This window comes from Dendrobates tinctorius, unplaced genomic scaffold, assembly GCF_039654945.1.
Source record: "Dendrobates tinctorius isolate UK_male_01 unplaced genomic scaffold, ASM3965494v1 ptg000070l, whole genome shotgun sequence".
NCBI lineage: Eukaryota > Metazoa > Chordata > Amphibia > Anura > Dendrobatidae > Dendrobates > Dendrobates tinctorius.
In genome coordinates this window covers 22,401,330-22,417,309 of record NW_027361738.1, presented here as the reverse complement: position 1 = coordinate 22,417,309, position 15,980 = coordinate 22,401,330, and the positions used below count along the sequence as shown (strand labels likewise).

At 44.8% G+C, this 15,980-nt stretch overlaps 1 protein-coding gene across 3 annotated transcripts in view; it reads right to left on the bottom strand.

Annotated features, from left to right (window-relative positions):
- Positions 1-15,980, bottom strand: part of LOC141095454 (ATP-dependent translocase ABCB1-like) — a 485,663-nt gene that overhangs the window by 232,115 nt on the left and 237,568 nt on the right. For all 3 annotated transcript variants that reach the window (XM_073581458.1, XM_073581459.1, XM_073581460.1), the window contains one exon: positions 6,269-6,393. In XM_073581458.1, coding sequence (XP_073437559.1) covers positions 6,269-6,393 — 125 coding nt within the window. The remainder of the gene's footprint in view (positions 1-6,268; positions 6,394-15,980) is intronic.

Genomic DNA, 15,980 nt, shown 5'->3' with positions numbered 1-15,980 from the left:
ACTCTTATCAGAGTCCAATCCCTCCTCACCAGGTTAGCAGAAGTCTCTTGCAAACACATCCATACTTCAAGCGGGAGTTGTACCTCAGTTTGCACAACCGTATCAGGTGAGCAAATTCCTATAGATCCCCATCCACGCAATTGATTATGTCTGAGTACACTTTAGGAAATTCAAAAGTATTGAAAAGTTTTTGATGAACGTACAGAGGTAGTTGGCAAAATCCAAAAACCTTTTGTAAATGTAGGTAATAGCAGGTACGCAGGATGCAGTGACGAGACGCGAGACTGAGTTGTGTTTTGGTAAGTAACTTTTATAAACTGAAGCCGCTAGGGCTATACTAAGCAACCAAAACAAGGTAACAGCTATTGTCCTCGCAGGGACTCAGCACCAACAAACACTATTTAAGAGAACACGACTAACCCGGCAAAGGCCGGTTACTATAGGGTCGCGATATGGCCGACTACGGGTCCTTATTTCCTATAGTGTCACTTATCCATCCTGACATCCCTCGGTGTCGCTGATGGAGCTGCTTTGACGTTGCAGCCGCTGGGCCCAGCTGCTGAGAATCTGGCATAGTCTTCGGGCGTCTCAGCGCCCAGGAGGAGTTGGGGCACAACAGGCCCTAAGGGAGTCCTTTGGTGAGGTAACCCCCTGTAGAAACAGCGGGGTCCCGTTCGTTAGCGGGATCAAGGAGACTCCAGTCCCCCCCAAGCAGGGTAGTGACGCAGTTCCGAGGAGTGGCAGTTGGTAGGCTACGTGCACGGCCTGGGCCGGTGCAAAGAGTCTCTCTGTAGGCGAGGAGCAGGCCCCAACTGACAACTGCAGCGGGGTGATGATAGCTGTGTGCGGTGATGAACAGACCGCAGCCGCGGTCTGAAGCGGGGCGGCAGTGGGCAGGCCGCAACCGCGGGCTGGAGTGAAGCAGCAGTGGCTGCGTGAGGCAGCGGACAGGCCGCAACGGGCTGGAGCACAGCGGTAATGGCTGCGGACGACCGTGGGCAGGTCGTAACCCCGAATTGGAGAGGGGCGGCAGTCTCTTGTTGGTAAGCTTGGTACTTCCTCCCTAAAGGGCACTGTAAATCTCCCCTCTCCTGCTGATCTCCTCTCTGGTCACCATCAGTCGCTCTGGCTCTCTCACACTCCCACAGTCTCTTGCTCCATGTCTGCTGTTCTACCAACTGACTCCCCTGCGCGCCCCCTGCTCCTTTTATACTTGCCCCTCCCCTTGCTGTCCTGTCACTCTCAGCCATCCACTGTCTTCCTCCGTTCCCCAGGTACAGTTCCCTGAGGAACCTAGATGGCGGTCCCCTTGGTTTTGGCCCGGACACTCTGCGGGGGCCCTCCTCCCTACAACGCCTTCAAATCTTCATTACAATCACAATCCAGTACCACTTGGACTTTCGTCGTATCCATGTGAAAACTGGGGGACAATAGCACATATCCTAGAAAAGGGATCATCTCAAACGAGAACATACATTTCTCTGATTTGACAATTTATTGTCTCTGAGTATCTGAAAGACCTGCCTGACGTTTAAAGCGGTGCAGCGCTTCTTGGGGTTCATGAATTATTACTGTCAGTTTATACCCCACTTTTCCGCATTGGAAGCTCCATTAGTTGCTTTCACTTAAAAAGGAGCTAATCCCAACGCTTGGTCGGAACAGGTCTCCAAGCCCTTCGCAGCTATAAAATCACATTTTGCTGGCGCTCCCATCTTACACCGTCCCGATGTGGATAAACCATTTATTCTGGAGGTAGATGCCTCTTCTGTCGGTGCAGGAGCAGTCCTTTTCCAGAAGGATGCTCAAGGTCGGAAGCATCCCTGCTTCTTTTTCTCTAAGACCTTCTCACCGGCGGAGAAGAATTACTCCATCGGCGACAGGGAGCTGCAAGCGATGAAGTTGGCCTTTTCCGAGTGGAGACATATCCTGGAGGGAGTTCAGTTTCCCTTCCAGGTATATATAGACCATAAAAATTTTGTCTATTTGCAGACGGCTCACCGCCTGAACTCTCGTCAGGCTAGGTAGTCGCTCTTCGCTTCCCGCTTCCGCTTCACCTTGCACTACCTCTCAGGAGAGAAGAACGTCCGTGCGGATGCTCTCTCACGCTCGGTGGTTTCAGCGGAGGAAGGAGAGGCTGAGCCTCGGCTAATTCTCCCGCCGGAGAGTTTTGCGACCGTTCTCGCCTGGGCACACGCCTCCAGGGTGGGTGGTCACTTTGGCAATAAGCGGACAAAAGAGCTCCTGGTGGCCGCATATGGCTCGAGATGTCAAGGAATACGTACAGGCATGCGTCTCGTGTGCACGGAACAGACCCTCTAGACAGGCCGGTGGGGCTATTGTATCCCCTGCCAGTGGCGGATAGACCTTGGGAGATGGTTTTCATGGACTTTGTGGTTGGCTTACCCAAGTCTGGTGGCAGTACAGTCATTTGGGTGGTCACCGACCATTTTTCTAAAATGGTGCATTTGGTGCCACTCGCACGGTTGCCTTTTGCTCGTGGTCTTGCCACACTGTTCATAAAACACGTATTCCACCTACATACCGGACAAAATTATTAGTGACCGAGGTCCCCAGTTCGCGTCTCGCTTCTGGAGGGAGCTCTGCAGTCTACTCAGCATCGAGCTAAATCTGTCCTCCGCTTACCATCCCGAGACGAACGGCTTGGTTGAAAGAGCCAACCAAACCTTGGTCACGTACCTATGGCATTTTGTCTCTGCCAGGCAGGATGACTGGGCATCCTTGCTACCATGGGCTGAGTTTGCCCTGAACAATGCAGTGGCTGATTCCACTAGTCAGATGCCTTTCTTCTAAACTACGGCCAACATCCACGTGTCCCTGTCCCAATGCCAGTGTCCTCCGCTGACTCCAGGGTGGCAGACTGGGCAGTGGAGGCTCGTGACATCTGGGATCACACTCAGGATGCTATCCAGGCCTCTAATGAAAGGATGAGGGCGTCTGCCGACACACATCGGCGACCCGCTCCAAGCTTCTCCCCCGGAATATCGAACTGCGAGTCGAGTCCCCCAAGTTTGCGCCACGATACATTGGACCCTTCAAGGTCCTCGAGCTCGGTGGTCTACCGCCTGGCTCTTCCTCCACATTTAGCCATTTCGGACGTTTTCCATGTGTCCCTCCTCAAACCAGTTCATATGGCCCAGTTCTCCGAGTCATCTGCCGGGTCATCAGACTTGTCGTCTGATGAGTTTGAGGTTAACGCCATTGTGGGACGCAGGATTGTACGTGGCAAAAAAATTTATTTGGTGTATTGGAAGGGTCATGGCCCGGAGGCTTGGACCTGGTGGAGAACATCCATGCTCCACTCCTGATTGCGGCCTTTGAGCGCAGCGAGGCTCAGAGAGGGGGGTAATGTTTGGCGCCATTCCCCGTTGACCGCTCAGGGACCTGCTCAGCAATCCCAGTGATCCAGGTGTCCTGCTCAGACTCGCTCTGTGAGCCTGGATGTTGCTGCCACCTCTGGTGCAGCAATGGTAGCACAACCTGCTCTGCAGGGAACCGCTCCAGAGGCTAAGTCCTCTCGCCCTGCTACTGGGCATGCCTGCAGGATGACCTCTCACTGGAGAGCAGGGGTCACATGCTCAGGTCCTGTGTTGGATCTGATTGGTCCTTCCCAGAGTACTGGAAGGTCCCGGAAGCACATGGCTATAAAAAGCCCGCATGGCGGCTCAGCTATGCGCTAGTGTAGACTATTATGCTGTTTGTGAAAGGTGATGGATGCATGTGTCTGGTGACTGGCTTATTTGAAACCCCCTTCCCTCTGATAATACGAATGGTGACAGAGTGTTGGTTATAGTCAGCTCCAGTTAGTGGCAAGCTATGCGCCACTGTGCTTCCTACACTGTACTCTTGCGTCCGATGGTGTCCGGCTTTCCGGCGCCGTCGTCTAGCAGCTTTAGCTACCGCCGCGCTGCAGTAGCAGCATTTATTGGAGTTTGCGCCTGCGACGCCACACGCCAGTTGGTCCTGTGGAGTTAACAGGTCCAGCGCTCATTCCTAATTTATATTAGGGCGTCTCTGTGGCTTAACAGAGGCCGCCTTCATTCCTCGGGTGACGTGAACCCGAGTGCAGCACTTCGCCAGCTAGCGAGTCTGCCATTGTCCAGCAGCAATCTAGTCACCTACCGCATGGTGGACCCCGGGCGGCGAACGCACCTCCTATTATTTATATTTGGTGCGTTCCACCGTCCCTAACAATAGGCCATTGCCGGTGTGTGAAATTATTAGCTTCTGTGGAGAAAATTTGGAAACATGCTCTGTGGGTGCAATTTTTAGCTGAACTGCTAGTAGCAAGCCTCGCTGCAGAATACCAGCTCAATCCAAGATCATAGTACAAGCTTTTCATTGGCGGCATTTGGAACATATGCTACTAGAGCAAACATTTTGAAGCTGTGTGGGAACTCTGCCCCATGTTCTTTGGGTGAAATTTCTAAGCTGCTTCTAAAAGGGTACTCTGCCTTATAGTCTGTGGATGAAATTTATAAGCTGCTTCTTAGGGGGTACGCTGCCCCATGGTCTGTGAGTTAAATTTTATGCTCCTTTTTAGGGGGTATTCAGCCCCATGCTTTGTGGATGAATTTTGTAAGCTGTTATTGTAGGGGTACTCTGCCCCATGCTCAGTGGGTGAATTTTTTAATTGGACTGTAAGAAGCTAACCTCAGCTTCTCTGGGGACACTGTTAATTTTCTATGTTATTCATTTACTTCCTATTTTTCCAATGATTATTATGGTGATAGAAACCCTTGTAGTAATTTCTCTACTCAGCTTCACATTTTTTTACAATTGTCCTGCTCTTACCCCCATTTAGCCTCCTTTTGCAGCCCACTAGCCATCACTATGACCAATTTCCAGCCATTTTAAAGCACCGAAGTTCGGGTCCACATTGACCTCTACTGGGTTCGGGTCCGGGGTTAAGTGTGAACCTAAACTGTGCTTTTTACGGTATTTTCGTCGAACCTGGCAAGTTATCTCATCTCTACTCAAGAGCAGATAACTATGAGGAGTTGGTGGAAAATCTCATCAAAACTTATAAGGATCTTGGCTGTAAGGCTGTGTGCCCACATAAGCATTTTTTCCCGTTTTTTAAGCGTTTTTACTGGCAAAAATGCTTAAAAATCGCTTAAAAGAAGCATCCCATTCATTTTAATGCATTCTGCACTTTTTGTGCATATTGATGCGTTTTTTTCTGCGAAAAAAACGCATCGCGGTAAAAAGCACAGCATGCTCATTAATTTTGCAGAAAAGTCGACATTTTTAGCTATTTTCTATGAGACTGGGGACGCGCGGAAAAAAATGCGTAAAAAACGTGCATTTTTTGCCCAGAAAACGCGAAGAAAACGTGCGTTTTCTGGGAAGGAGTCCGGTTTCATGAAGAAATTTTCTGCATACGTGAGCACATAGCCTAACATGTCCTTTAAGATCCATCTCTTACATTCGCATCTAGACTTTTTTCCACCAAACTGTGGAGCATTGAGTGTTGATCATGGTGAGAGATTTCATTAAGATATTGCGGCTATGGAGAAAAATATCAAGGAAAATGAAATACATTAATGCTTGCAGATTACTGTTTGATAATTCTAAGGGTTGATCTGATGCATGAGTTCAAGAGAAAAGCAAAGAGTTGTCACTGAATGAGGACCAAATTTTGTAGTACAATTTCTCTAACTGTTTATGATTCGAATATTTACAATTGCAAAAATAATAATGTTTCAAAGTACTGAAACGTCTATGCATTAATTATATGTAACAGTAAAAGGTCTTTGATATCATAGAAACAAAAGCCAACTAAAATTTTTTATTGTCAGATTTGAATTCAGGAGGTCAAAATCATTAATAAATGGCTCATTTCATAACTGAACCTGACAACTTTTGAAATTATGACGAACAGTGTTATCAGAGGGCAACATGTTAAAAAAAGTTAAGGTGCACAGTGTTTTCAACAATTCTAGTAGAAAGCTGCCAGGGTTAGAATCTTGCTAAAATTAACCTGAAAACAGACCTTACAACAGTTGAATAACAATTGTTATACTGTAGCAGTGTGCATGACTCACCGGATTTTATTCTTTCAGTTCTTAAACAATTTATTTACATAAAAACAATCAAAACATAGAAAATTATTCATCTTTAGCTCAACTCACTCTCTCCCTCTTTCATATTATGCCTACTCATGGGGGAGATAGATTTAATGAGCCAATACAGCCATCATAAAGTTTGTGAATTTACTCTGTGTCAAATTACAGCACAAATTTCTTACTTTTCTGCTGCTTTTTCTTGTCCATTGAATGCATCCACCGTTCTAATGGCTGTCAAGACTTCTTCTGCAACTGCCCCTGCCTTTGCATAAGCTTTTATCTCTTTAGTTATATATGATGCAGAAATCTGGAAAAAAAATATAATAAAATTGCACAGCCAATTATCAATACTTAGATGTGCTGAATTTTAGAAAGCTGCAAAGTAGAGGGTACAATGTGGAATGGGGCGGTAGCCATGGACGAGGTACTCATGCTACGCGCCCCGGAACACTACATGAAAGTAAGGGTCCTGGCTAGGTATGTTGACTTTGGCTGTAGTGGTGGTATGCCGTTGCAGACCACATGGTGCAGTAGACTTCGGCTGGCGAGGACCAGATGTTGTACAGTTCAATGAGGGAGACCACCACTCAAAAATAAACTGTCTTTTTCTGAACAATAAAGGGGAAGCATGCACAGTATAGTGGATATTGGGTGTATAACTTCATGGACATTTCTCTTAAAACATAGAACATCTTCATACAAATTCTCTCTTTCCTGCCTAGACTCATTAAATGCTGCCCCAGCTAGTTCCTCTGCCTTCATAACAACTCAGTACAGTACTTTGGGAGCTTCCCTCATCCCCAATAATGGCACTTCAGTCCAGTAAGTGAGAGTTTTGATTTTCAACTCTTGATACTGTGTCCTTTTTTCCCTTAGGGGAGATAATTATGTCACTTTGGCAGTTAGTTTCTCTTTTTGCCAACGCTCGTAGATTACTGCTCGGGGCACTCTCTTTGTCTCACATTACCTGTTCTGATTTGTTCCATCACCTCGTTGACTTGAAATCTCAGTACTGTCCCACTAGGCTTCCTGCCCAAGATCCCATCTTCAGAGAATCACTAGCTCCTTCTATCACTTTTCCTGGTCTCTATTATGAATCACGCTTTTTTGGTGCGTTTGTCTCCTCTCAATTCAGATACAACCATTTCATGCAGCACTGCTGACTTGTAAGACCATAAGTCTACTAGCAATATATAATGAATAGAAAAAAGCGCGGACGGCACCGCTGTTACCGTGTAGTTTCCTGTGATATGCGGTATGCAGAGGACCAAATGCTGGGAATCTCGGGTGCCGGACCTGGAAAAAGCAATCCTTGGAATCCACACAGAAGAAAAGGTTGCACTCTTCGGGATGAAGAAATATCTCACAGGTTTATTGACACATCAAGTACATGTCAAGCCGGGGGAGTGACATACAGAATGCAGAAAAGGCTGACAACGGCCATTTCGCGCTGTTCAAGCGCTTCAACGGGCTTGAACAGCGCAAAACAGCCATTGTCAGCCTTTTCTTCACTCTGTATGTCACTCCCCCGGCTTGACATGTACTTGATGTGTCAATAAACCTGTGAGATATTTCTTCATCTCGAAGAGTGTGACCTTTTCTTCTGTGTGAAGACCATAAGTCTGCTTCTGTTGCAGGCTAGACCCTATCTGCCCTCCTGACAGGAAACTCTCTCTGTCCATTCACTTTAGTCCCTTCGACTTTGGGCTTGTCCCAACTGCTAACCCTAACTATTCCTAGTACCTATCTGTGGCTAGGTAGAGCATTAGCTATTGCTAATAATGCATATCACTAAACACATTGCACATCTAAATACATTGCAACAATACACTTCTCTGGGGTGGGGTGGGAATGTGGGCAACATCTCCACTTCCTTACATTGCACCACCCTATAGGAGGTATCAACCTGAAGCATACCAAGCATAATCAGGAAAAAAAGGAGAAAGAAGTATACCAGATGGGCAATGAACTTTAAGAATTGTCATAAACCAGTTATTTGTAACGGCCTGCCCAGAAATTGAGCTGGGCTGTTAGACTAATAAGTACTTACCCTTGTGGAGGCTGCACAGTTTGTCCATTCATAATTGTGAATACAAGATTTTCTCTTCCTAATTTTCGTATGCAGAAATGGTTTAGTGTATATTTCAATTGTCAGTTCCGTAACAATGTGTATGTGATTATTTGTAGCTGTCCTGGGATCTACTTTGTTGAGACAACTAAGGAACTCTGATAGAGGATGCAGCATTCAAACATCAGAATGGTAAAAAAAAGATTACGCACCAGTCCTCCTTGATGAGGCATTTACATTGGGCTTCGTCCTCTTTTGCACAAATATTTTTAGTCCTCCCAGTCACAGATCATCTCACTTCTCTCCATTACTACTGTTGCAATTTCTCCTTTCAGTGTGGTGAATTACAGCTCAGCTGTCCAATTTGAGGCAGGAGCATGTTGAGCTATCTATATAGTGTATAGCATAGGGATAGGACAGAGCTGAAATGAGGGACAGATTGTGACTGCGCTCTCTGCAAAAAAAAAATTCTGTGTGTACTCTGCAACCCATATCTGGAGTATGACTGTGCTAAAAGTCACTGTGGGTACTCTAAAAATACATCTGGGAGAGTACTGTACTAAAAGCCACTATGTGTGCCCCTGCCTTTGGGAGTACTGTCCTTTAAGCTGATGTGTGTACTTTGCCTGTGGGTGTACTGTCCTTTAAGCCACTGTGTGTGCAATGCACCCCTCCACCTGTTGGAGTACTGTTCCTTTATGCCGCTGCATGTACTCTGCACCCCCACCTGTGGAAGTACTGTCATTTAAGCCGCTGTGTGTACTATGCACCCCCTTCCCTGTGGGAGTACTGTCATTAAGCCACTGTGTGTACTCTGCACACCCCCGCCAGTGGGAGTACTGTTTCTTTAAGCTGCTGTGTGTTTTCTAGTAGTCTGAGAAATAAATAGTTGGCATCATTGCCATTAATAGGCCAAAGAAATAATATTTCAGGACCGATGTTTGTTTTCTAGTTTCTTCACATCAGCTGTCTCATTGCCATTTCTAGAGCCAAAAAATAATTTTTCTGGACTGATGTGTTTTTTTAGAAGTCTGAGAAATAAAAAATTGGCATCAGCTGTCTAGTTGCCATAAGTAGGCAACATAAGTAATTTTTCAGGACCTCTGTCTTTTTTAGCAATGTTGCAAATAAACAAATCTACTGGAAATGTGAAAACATGCTTTGTGCATGAAATTTGTTATCAACTTCTGTGGGATGAATGACGAAACATGCTCTGTGGGGGAAATTTTTAACTGGACTGCCAGTAGCTAGAATTGCTGCGGGCCACCAGCTCAATCCAAGAGTATACTAAAAGAATTTGTAACGTACACTACTGGAGCAGACATTTTGGAGCTGTGGAGGTACTGTTAAAATCTTATTATTCATTTAGTTCCTATTTTGCCATGATTGCTATGGTGACAGAACCCCTTTAAGTCATTTCCCTATATATAGAGCAGTCATAACCACAAGAACAATACGGTGGGGAATGGCAAATTTGGGATAAGGAGGAAGATGATGAAGCGACACAGTTGTCGCTAAGTCCTCTTGTTGTTAAGTCACAAAGTCAGGAGGACCAGGGTGCAGTGGTGGAAGATGAAGTGGTGGATGACAAAGTCATTGACCCAACATTGGAAGCTGCCATGCAGAGCAAGGTCAACAGGCTTGAGGGGGAGAGATCAGTAGTATTGAAGCAGACAGGAAGACGCAGTGGGGTGACAAGAAAGACAAGGTGGGAAACTGTTCCGCAGAGCACCGATACTTGTGCATTTCTCAATCAAAGAGTTAGGTGTCCCCCACTTTGAGAGTTCTGAGATTAACAAAATGGCCATTTGCAACCTGTGCCATGCTAAGATCAGCAGGGGCATGACAAAAAAGAACCTAACCACACCAGCATGATCAGGCACATGTCATCTAAGCTGAAGGCCTGCGTCTACGATTGGTGCCTTCGAGATACACCACTACCTCTTCCTCTATGCTAGGTGCTTCCCAATCCCTTTTCTAAAATGCTGTCACAGGTACCTCCTGCCCTGCACCTATCCTTGCACTTTCTGACTTACCATCATCAGGCACTTTCAAATCCTTGTCCCATCACAGCGATCAGCTCTCTCTACCTCAGGCCTTGGAATGAAAAAGAAAGTTCCCAGCCACCCACATACAGGCCCAAATGCTAAATGGGCACATTTCCAGGCTGCTTGCAGTTTCAAATGTTGCCATTAGGCTGGTAGACACGGAGCTGATTCATGGTGGCAGCTGTCCCTTGGTACTAGGTCTCCAGCTGCCACTTTTTCTCTGGGTGTAGTGCCCCGCCTTGTACCAGTATGTGTACAAGAAGACCAACCATGCCCTTACCAATGCACTTACTGGCATTGTCAACTTAACATTAAAAACATGTGGACAATTGCTTGAGGCCAGGGATGTTACATTTTCCTGACTGCACATTAGGTGAACATTGTGGAGGCTGGGGCCATGTCACACCCTGGCTTGCCAAGGATTGCTGGCCCTACTTCTATCAGTGTTTCCTCCACCTACTGCACCAGTTCCTGCACCCCCTCCTGCTCCTTATAATTCTCCTACTCCAATGTGTTATCTCAGAGCAAGTCCTCCACATCAGCTGTAAGTTGAAAGCTCTGCAGCACTGCTTCAGCGAATGGCAAAAGGCTCTTCTGAAGCTAATTAGTCTAGGAGACAAACCGCACACCGTGGCAGAATTATTTAAAGGAATAAAAGATGAAACAGATCTGTGGTTTTTGCTGCTGAACCTCAAACCAGGCAGGGTCATATGTGCTAAAGTGTGTAACCTGGTTGCAGTGGTGAAGCTTAGCAAGCTCACACACGTACCATGTTTGGCACTTGTGTTTAACTTGGTAGTTAAGCGGTTTATGAAACTCTACCCAAAATTAAAAGAGCTTCTGGTGAAGGTACATCATGTTAGCGCCCATTTCCTCAAGTTGGCTACAGCTGCCACGGCTCCGACAGTGCTACAGCAGTGCGTGTAAGCGCCAACTCACCAACTGGAACTTCACACTGCACATGTTGGCTAGAATTTGTGACAAGAAGAGTCAAATGGTTGCGTATGGGCTCCAACACTTCCTTCAGTATTCTAATCAGCCTCCACACAACTAAAGAGTGGGCATGGATGTCTAACATTTGTGCAGTTCTCCAAGACTTTGACAGCTCCACAAAGATGGTGATCGGCAATGATGCGATGGTCAGCTCAATTATCTCGCTCCTGTGCCTACTTAAACAGTCACTGCTCACAATTAAACATGAAGCTCTTCATGTGGACCAGATGGGGATGGAGGAAGACATATTACAGAGAGATTGTTGCTAGCCCAGCCTCATCTCATCTGCTCAGTGTGGATTGGGTATCATTGATGAGGTGGATGCTGAGGAGGAACAGGAGCTGGTGGCTAGCGCAACAGAGTCTAGCAGCCACACTACCTTTGTCCCATTTCTCCTACGTGGATGGGCTGAACATGGGAATGAGAGGGAGGAGGAGATGGAGACAGGGAATTGTTGGCTGTATGGAGCTTGGCATATATGGCTGATTGTGAAGACACAGCATTGTATCTTAATTAACCAGATGCCTATTTTTAGCAAGCCAGGAAGAATAGACTGTTATCTATTTGTTGACTTTTGAATTTAGGTGTTTTTTTCTGGTTGGTCAAGAAAACAGACTTTTGCTTTGTTAAACCTGTAACATTGACTTGTAAGTTGACATTTTATGTAACATATTGTGCTCTTATCCTTGACTAGGGATGTTTGCTGATATGCTAATTACACATTGTCTGAGACAGCCAGTTTGCTGAATTTTTACAATAAAGTAGGAAAAACTATGCAAATACATCACCATTCTTCCCCTTATCTATAATACAGATTGAAGGACACTTGTTAACTATAACAAGAGGTTATATGACTCTGTAAGAGAGAGCTAGAGATTCAGCCAAGACATCCAGACATCCAGAAGATCAGAAACAAGACAGCAGCAAAGACTTCTTGGCGCCATCATGAGGGACACAGACTTCTCATTCTACAGGATGCCAGCTTAGGGGACCTCGGCCCCGGCTTAAAAAATACAGATCTGCTTCATTGACCATCGGGCATCCATGGATATGTTTGTGAAAGCGAGGAATGGGACCCATCGGTGGCCTGGCTCCATGGAGATGTTCAGAGAAGCAAGGTTGTGACCCTCCGGTCAACTGGCCTTGTGCCTGAAGGGACTGTCATCTTCCTAAACTTGTAGTTAAATTTTCTCTGTGCATGCCACAGGTGGGGTAGTCGGCCCTGGAAGTTGAAGTCAAGTTGTGACCCTCCGGTCAAATTGCCCTTGTACCTGAATGGACTATCCTCTTCCTACACTTGGGGTAATAGGCCCTGGAAGATCTGAAGTAAGAGCTGCTATTATCCTTTCAGTCAGCGGAAGGGTGAGACTCTGTAATGTGCACCATCTTGGGGTATTTTTCTGGGACTGATATATGTGTTATTTGCCTGTTTTGTTGTTCAATAAAGTATTACCACACTGTTTTACCCTCACCCTGTGTTGTCTGAGTAGCGTTATTCCCACGTTAAACAGAGAGTGGGCATTTGATGGGATGATCCCTGGTCCATGCGGTTTTGGCTAGCGGACCAGGGTGCCCGCAGAACCCTATGTGTCTCCACACCGACTTCATGTACCACTCCCTTTCCAGTGACCCTTGCGTTATATTCATCTTGAGTCTCTTGACCAAAAAAGAGTACTGGTTATTCACCTTGCTAGAACCATGCTACAAGGAGAACTTTGCAACTCTTCTTCCTGAGGTTGAGAGGTCATCTAAAATGGTGCTATAACAGAAGGCCACTGTGGAAAATGTGTTGAAAAAATTCCCATCAGACAAGGCTAGCAGCAGGGGGCAAGCCTCCTTACCCAACCAGGGAAGGTAGGCCAGAGAGACACACAGAGGAAGCAGGGGTACACTGTCAAAGGCATGGGCCAATTTCATGACACCAGATCAGTGCCCAGGGCCTGAGGACATGGAGGGAAAAGTTTTAAAGATGGTCAAGCAATACCTGGCTGATCAAACCAGTGTACTCCCTAATTCCTCTGCGACTTTCAACTATTGGGTCTTACAGCTGGACATGAGGCATGAGCTGTCCCTCTATGTCTTGAAGATGTTATGATGCCCTGCTGCTAGCATCTTGTCTGAGTGGGTTTTTAATGTCGCAGGGGGTCATAACAGACAGGCGCTTTCACCTGTCAACAGAATGCAAACAGGCTTACTCTCATAAAAATGAGCAAAGCCTGGATTAGCCCACTCTTTTCCACACCACCAGATGACCACAGCAGATAAAGTGTTTGTAATAGTCAATATTTCAATTAGGCCCACCAGTTGTTACCTTTCATTGGTCTATAGATGACCCTTTGTGTCTGACTTTGCCCTTTCTGCAAAGCATTTTTTACTGTAAAAGTACTTCAACTACACTATCAAAATATTTTTATTCAAATTTTTGTATGGATTCAATGACTCATCCATACAGTTTAACATGGTTATTATTGCATTACGGTGGTATTTAAAACTTACAGAAAGCAAAGAAAAATATTTCAGGATTAGATTACTCATCCATAGAGTATTACATGCTTTCTGTCACATTTTGGCTTGCAGATTTGATGCAGAAAATAATCTGCAGCATGTTAATTGTCTGTGCGTTTTTGCCCTGTGTTTTTCAACATTTAATTCACTCAAATCAATCAACACAGACAAAAACGCAGGCAAAAATGTGGTAAAAACGCACTAAAAATGCACACTTTTGCAGCTGAGTTTTTCCTGCCAAGAGATGCAGAAATGGTGCAGAAGTTTTACTCGACGTGCACACATGCCCTTGTAAGTATTATATTGCTCACCCATAGAATATTCCGTAGTCTGGAGTACATTTTGTTGCTATATAAGCCTCAAAAGACTTGTTCAAAATTTTATCGGTAGTATATTGCTCATCCTTAAACTATTCCATGGTATGGAATACAGTACATTTTGTCGCGTATAATCCTCAAAAAACTTGTTTAAAAATGTATTAGTTTTATATTGCTCATCGATAGGGTATTAAATCTTCTTTGGTACATTTTGTTGATATGTAAGCCTCACAAAACTTGTTAAAAAACTTAGGCTGTGTGCACACGTTGCAGATTTGGTGTGTTTTTGTTGCGATTTTGGCACGGATTTGTGACAAAACCTAACGCAAAACCATGCACACATTGAAGATTTTTGACTTTCAGACTTGGTGCAGAAAATAATCTGCAGCATGTCAATTCTAAGTGCATTTTTGCCCTGCGTTTTTCACCATTGACTACTCAAATCAATCAAAAACACAGGCAAAATTGCACCAAAAACACACCAAAGACACGCTTTTTTTGCAGCTGCATTTTTCCTGCTAAGAGATGCAGAAATAGTGCAGAAATTTTGCTTAACTTGTATACATACTCTTATCGGTATTATATTGCTCACCCATAGCTTATTCCATGGTCTGGAGTACATTTCCTTGGCATATAGCATATAACCCTCAAAAGTGTATAGCCTAGGAGTACCAATACATGACAATTTGAGCAAAATGTGTATGATGCTTTCCTTTATGTCTAATACAAGGTATATCTGAGTCCTTTAATTTTGGCAATTTGTGCTTCCTTCATAAATAACACTGAAATTACCTATTTTTAATAAAAATATCAATTTTGGTTTACTTAAAATGTATTTTTTAAAATTTTCCTTTATATATAAGTCATTATACAGGAAAAAATGTTTCTTAACATTTTTTGTTCCTGTAAAATGCAATTTCTCGTAGTTTCGAATGTTTTATTGTCACTCCTTAAAGTGGTGTAAAAGTGTGATAACATTGTTCTCAGCAGCGATCTGGGAGTCAGAGATGCTTCCAGAGGTCTTCCCCATGCTGTTCTCCTTCCATTCAACACTTTTCCCATCCATTTGAACATTTTCACTGCCCCCTAGACCTCTTTCTAGGGTCTCTCAGATACTTGAAATGAGCATTCAATTATTAGGAATTGCTCGGTTCGAGCAACGAGCACCCGAGCATTTTAGTGCTTGTTCATCTTATTTATCTCTAGGAACCTTCCAGCTATTTCTCTATCTCTCTGTATCTATCTATAAATCCCTCTATTTGTTTAACTAACCTTTTTTTCCCAGCTAGCTTTAAACAGCATTCATTGCTCTACAAACATTCAGGTAAAAACACAATTAAAAAGTGGTAAAAATGCAACTTGTGCAGACAGCTGGGAGACTTAAAGGTTACTGGAGTTCCCAGCTGCTGTAAATTAAGTTTGCAAGAATTCACAGCGTCCTGGTGTCCCAGTAGTTGGAAACTCTAGTAACCTTAACGTCCGTCGTAGTATAGTGATTCCGCCAGGTCATGTGGACTGCTAGACTGCCGGTTACTGTGCTCCATGAGACCCAGGAGGTTGTGAACTGATGTAACCTCACTGATGTCACTGAGGTTACATCAGTTCATAGCCAGCCGGTCTTGAGGAGCAGAGTGCCATTAGTGGCAGCTGCAAAAACTTATGGAGCATCATACGTTTCAGACAACGTGAGACATTGCAAGATAGTTGGACTAGTTCGGAACTGCATGGGATTTGTTTTGTTTTCTTTTAATAAATGTAAGAACAAAAGCGTTTGTCAGGGAGTGTTTTTGAGAATAAAGGCTTTTTGTGTCTACTTTTTTACTTTTTCTTACTGGGTTTGTAATAGCGGTGTCTGATAGACACCTCTCCATTAATAACCCAAAGATTTGGTGCCAGCTGTGATTTTAGACAATTCACAGCTGTCACAACCAAAACAGAAAATACTAGGACCAAAAAATTCTCA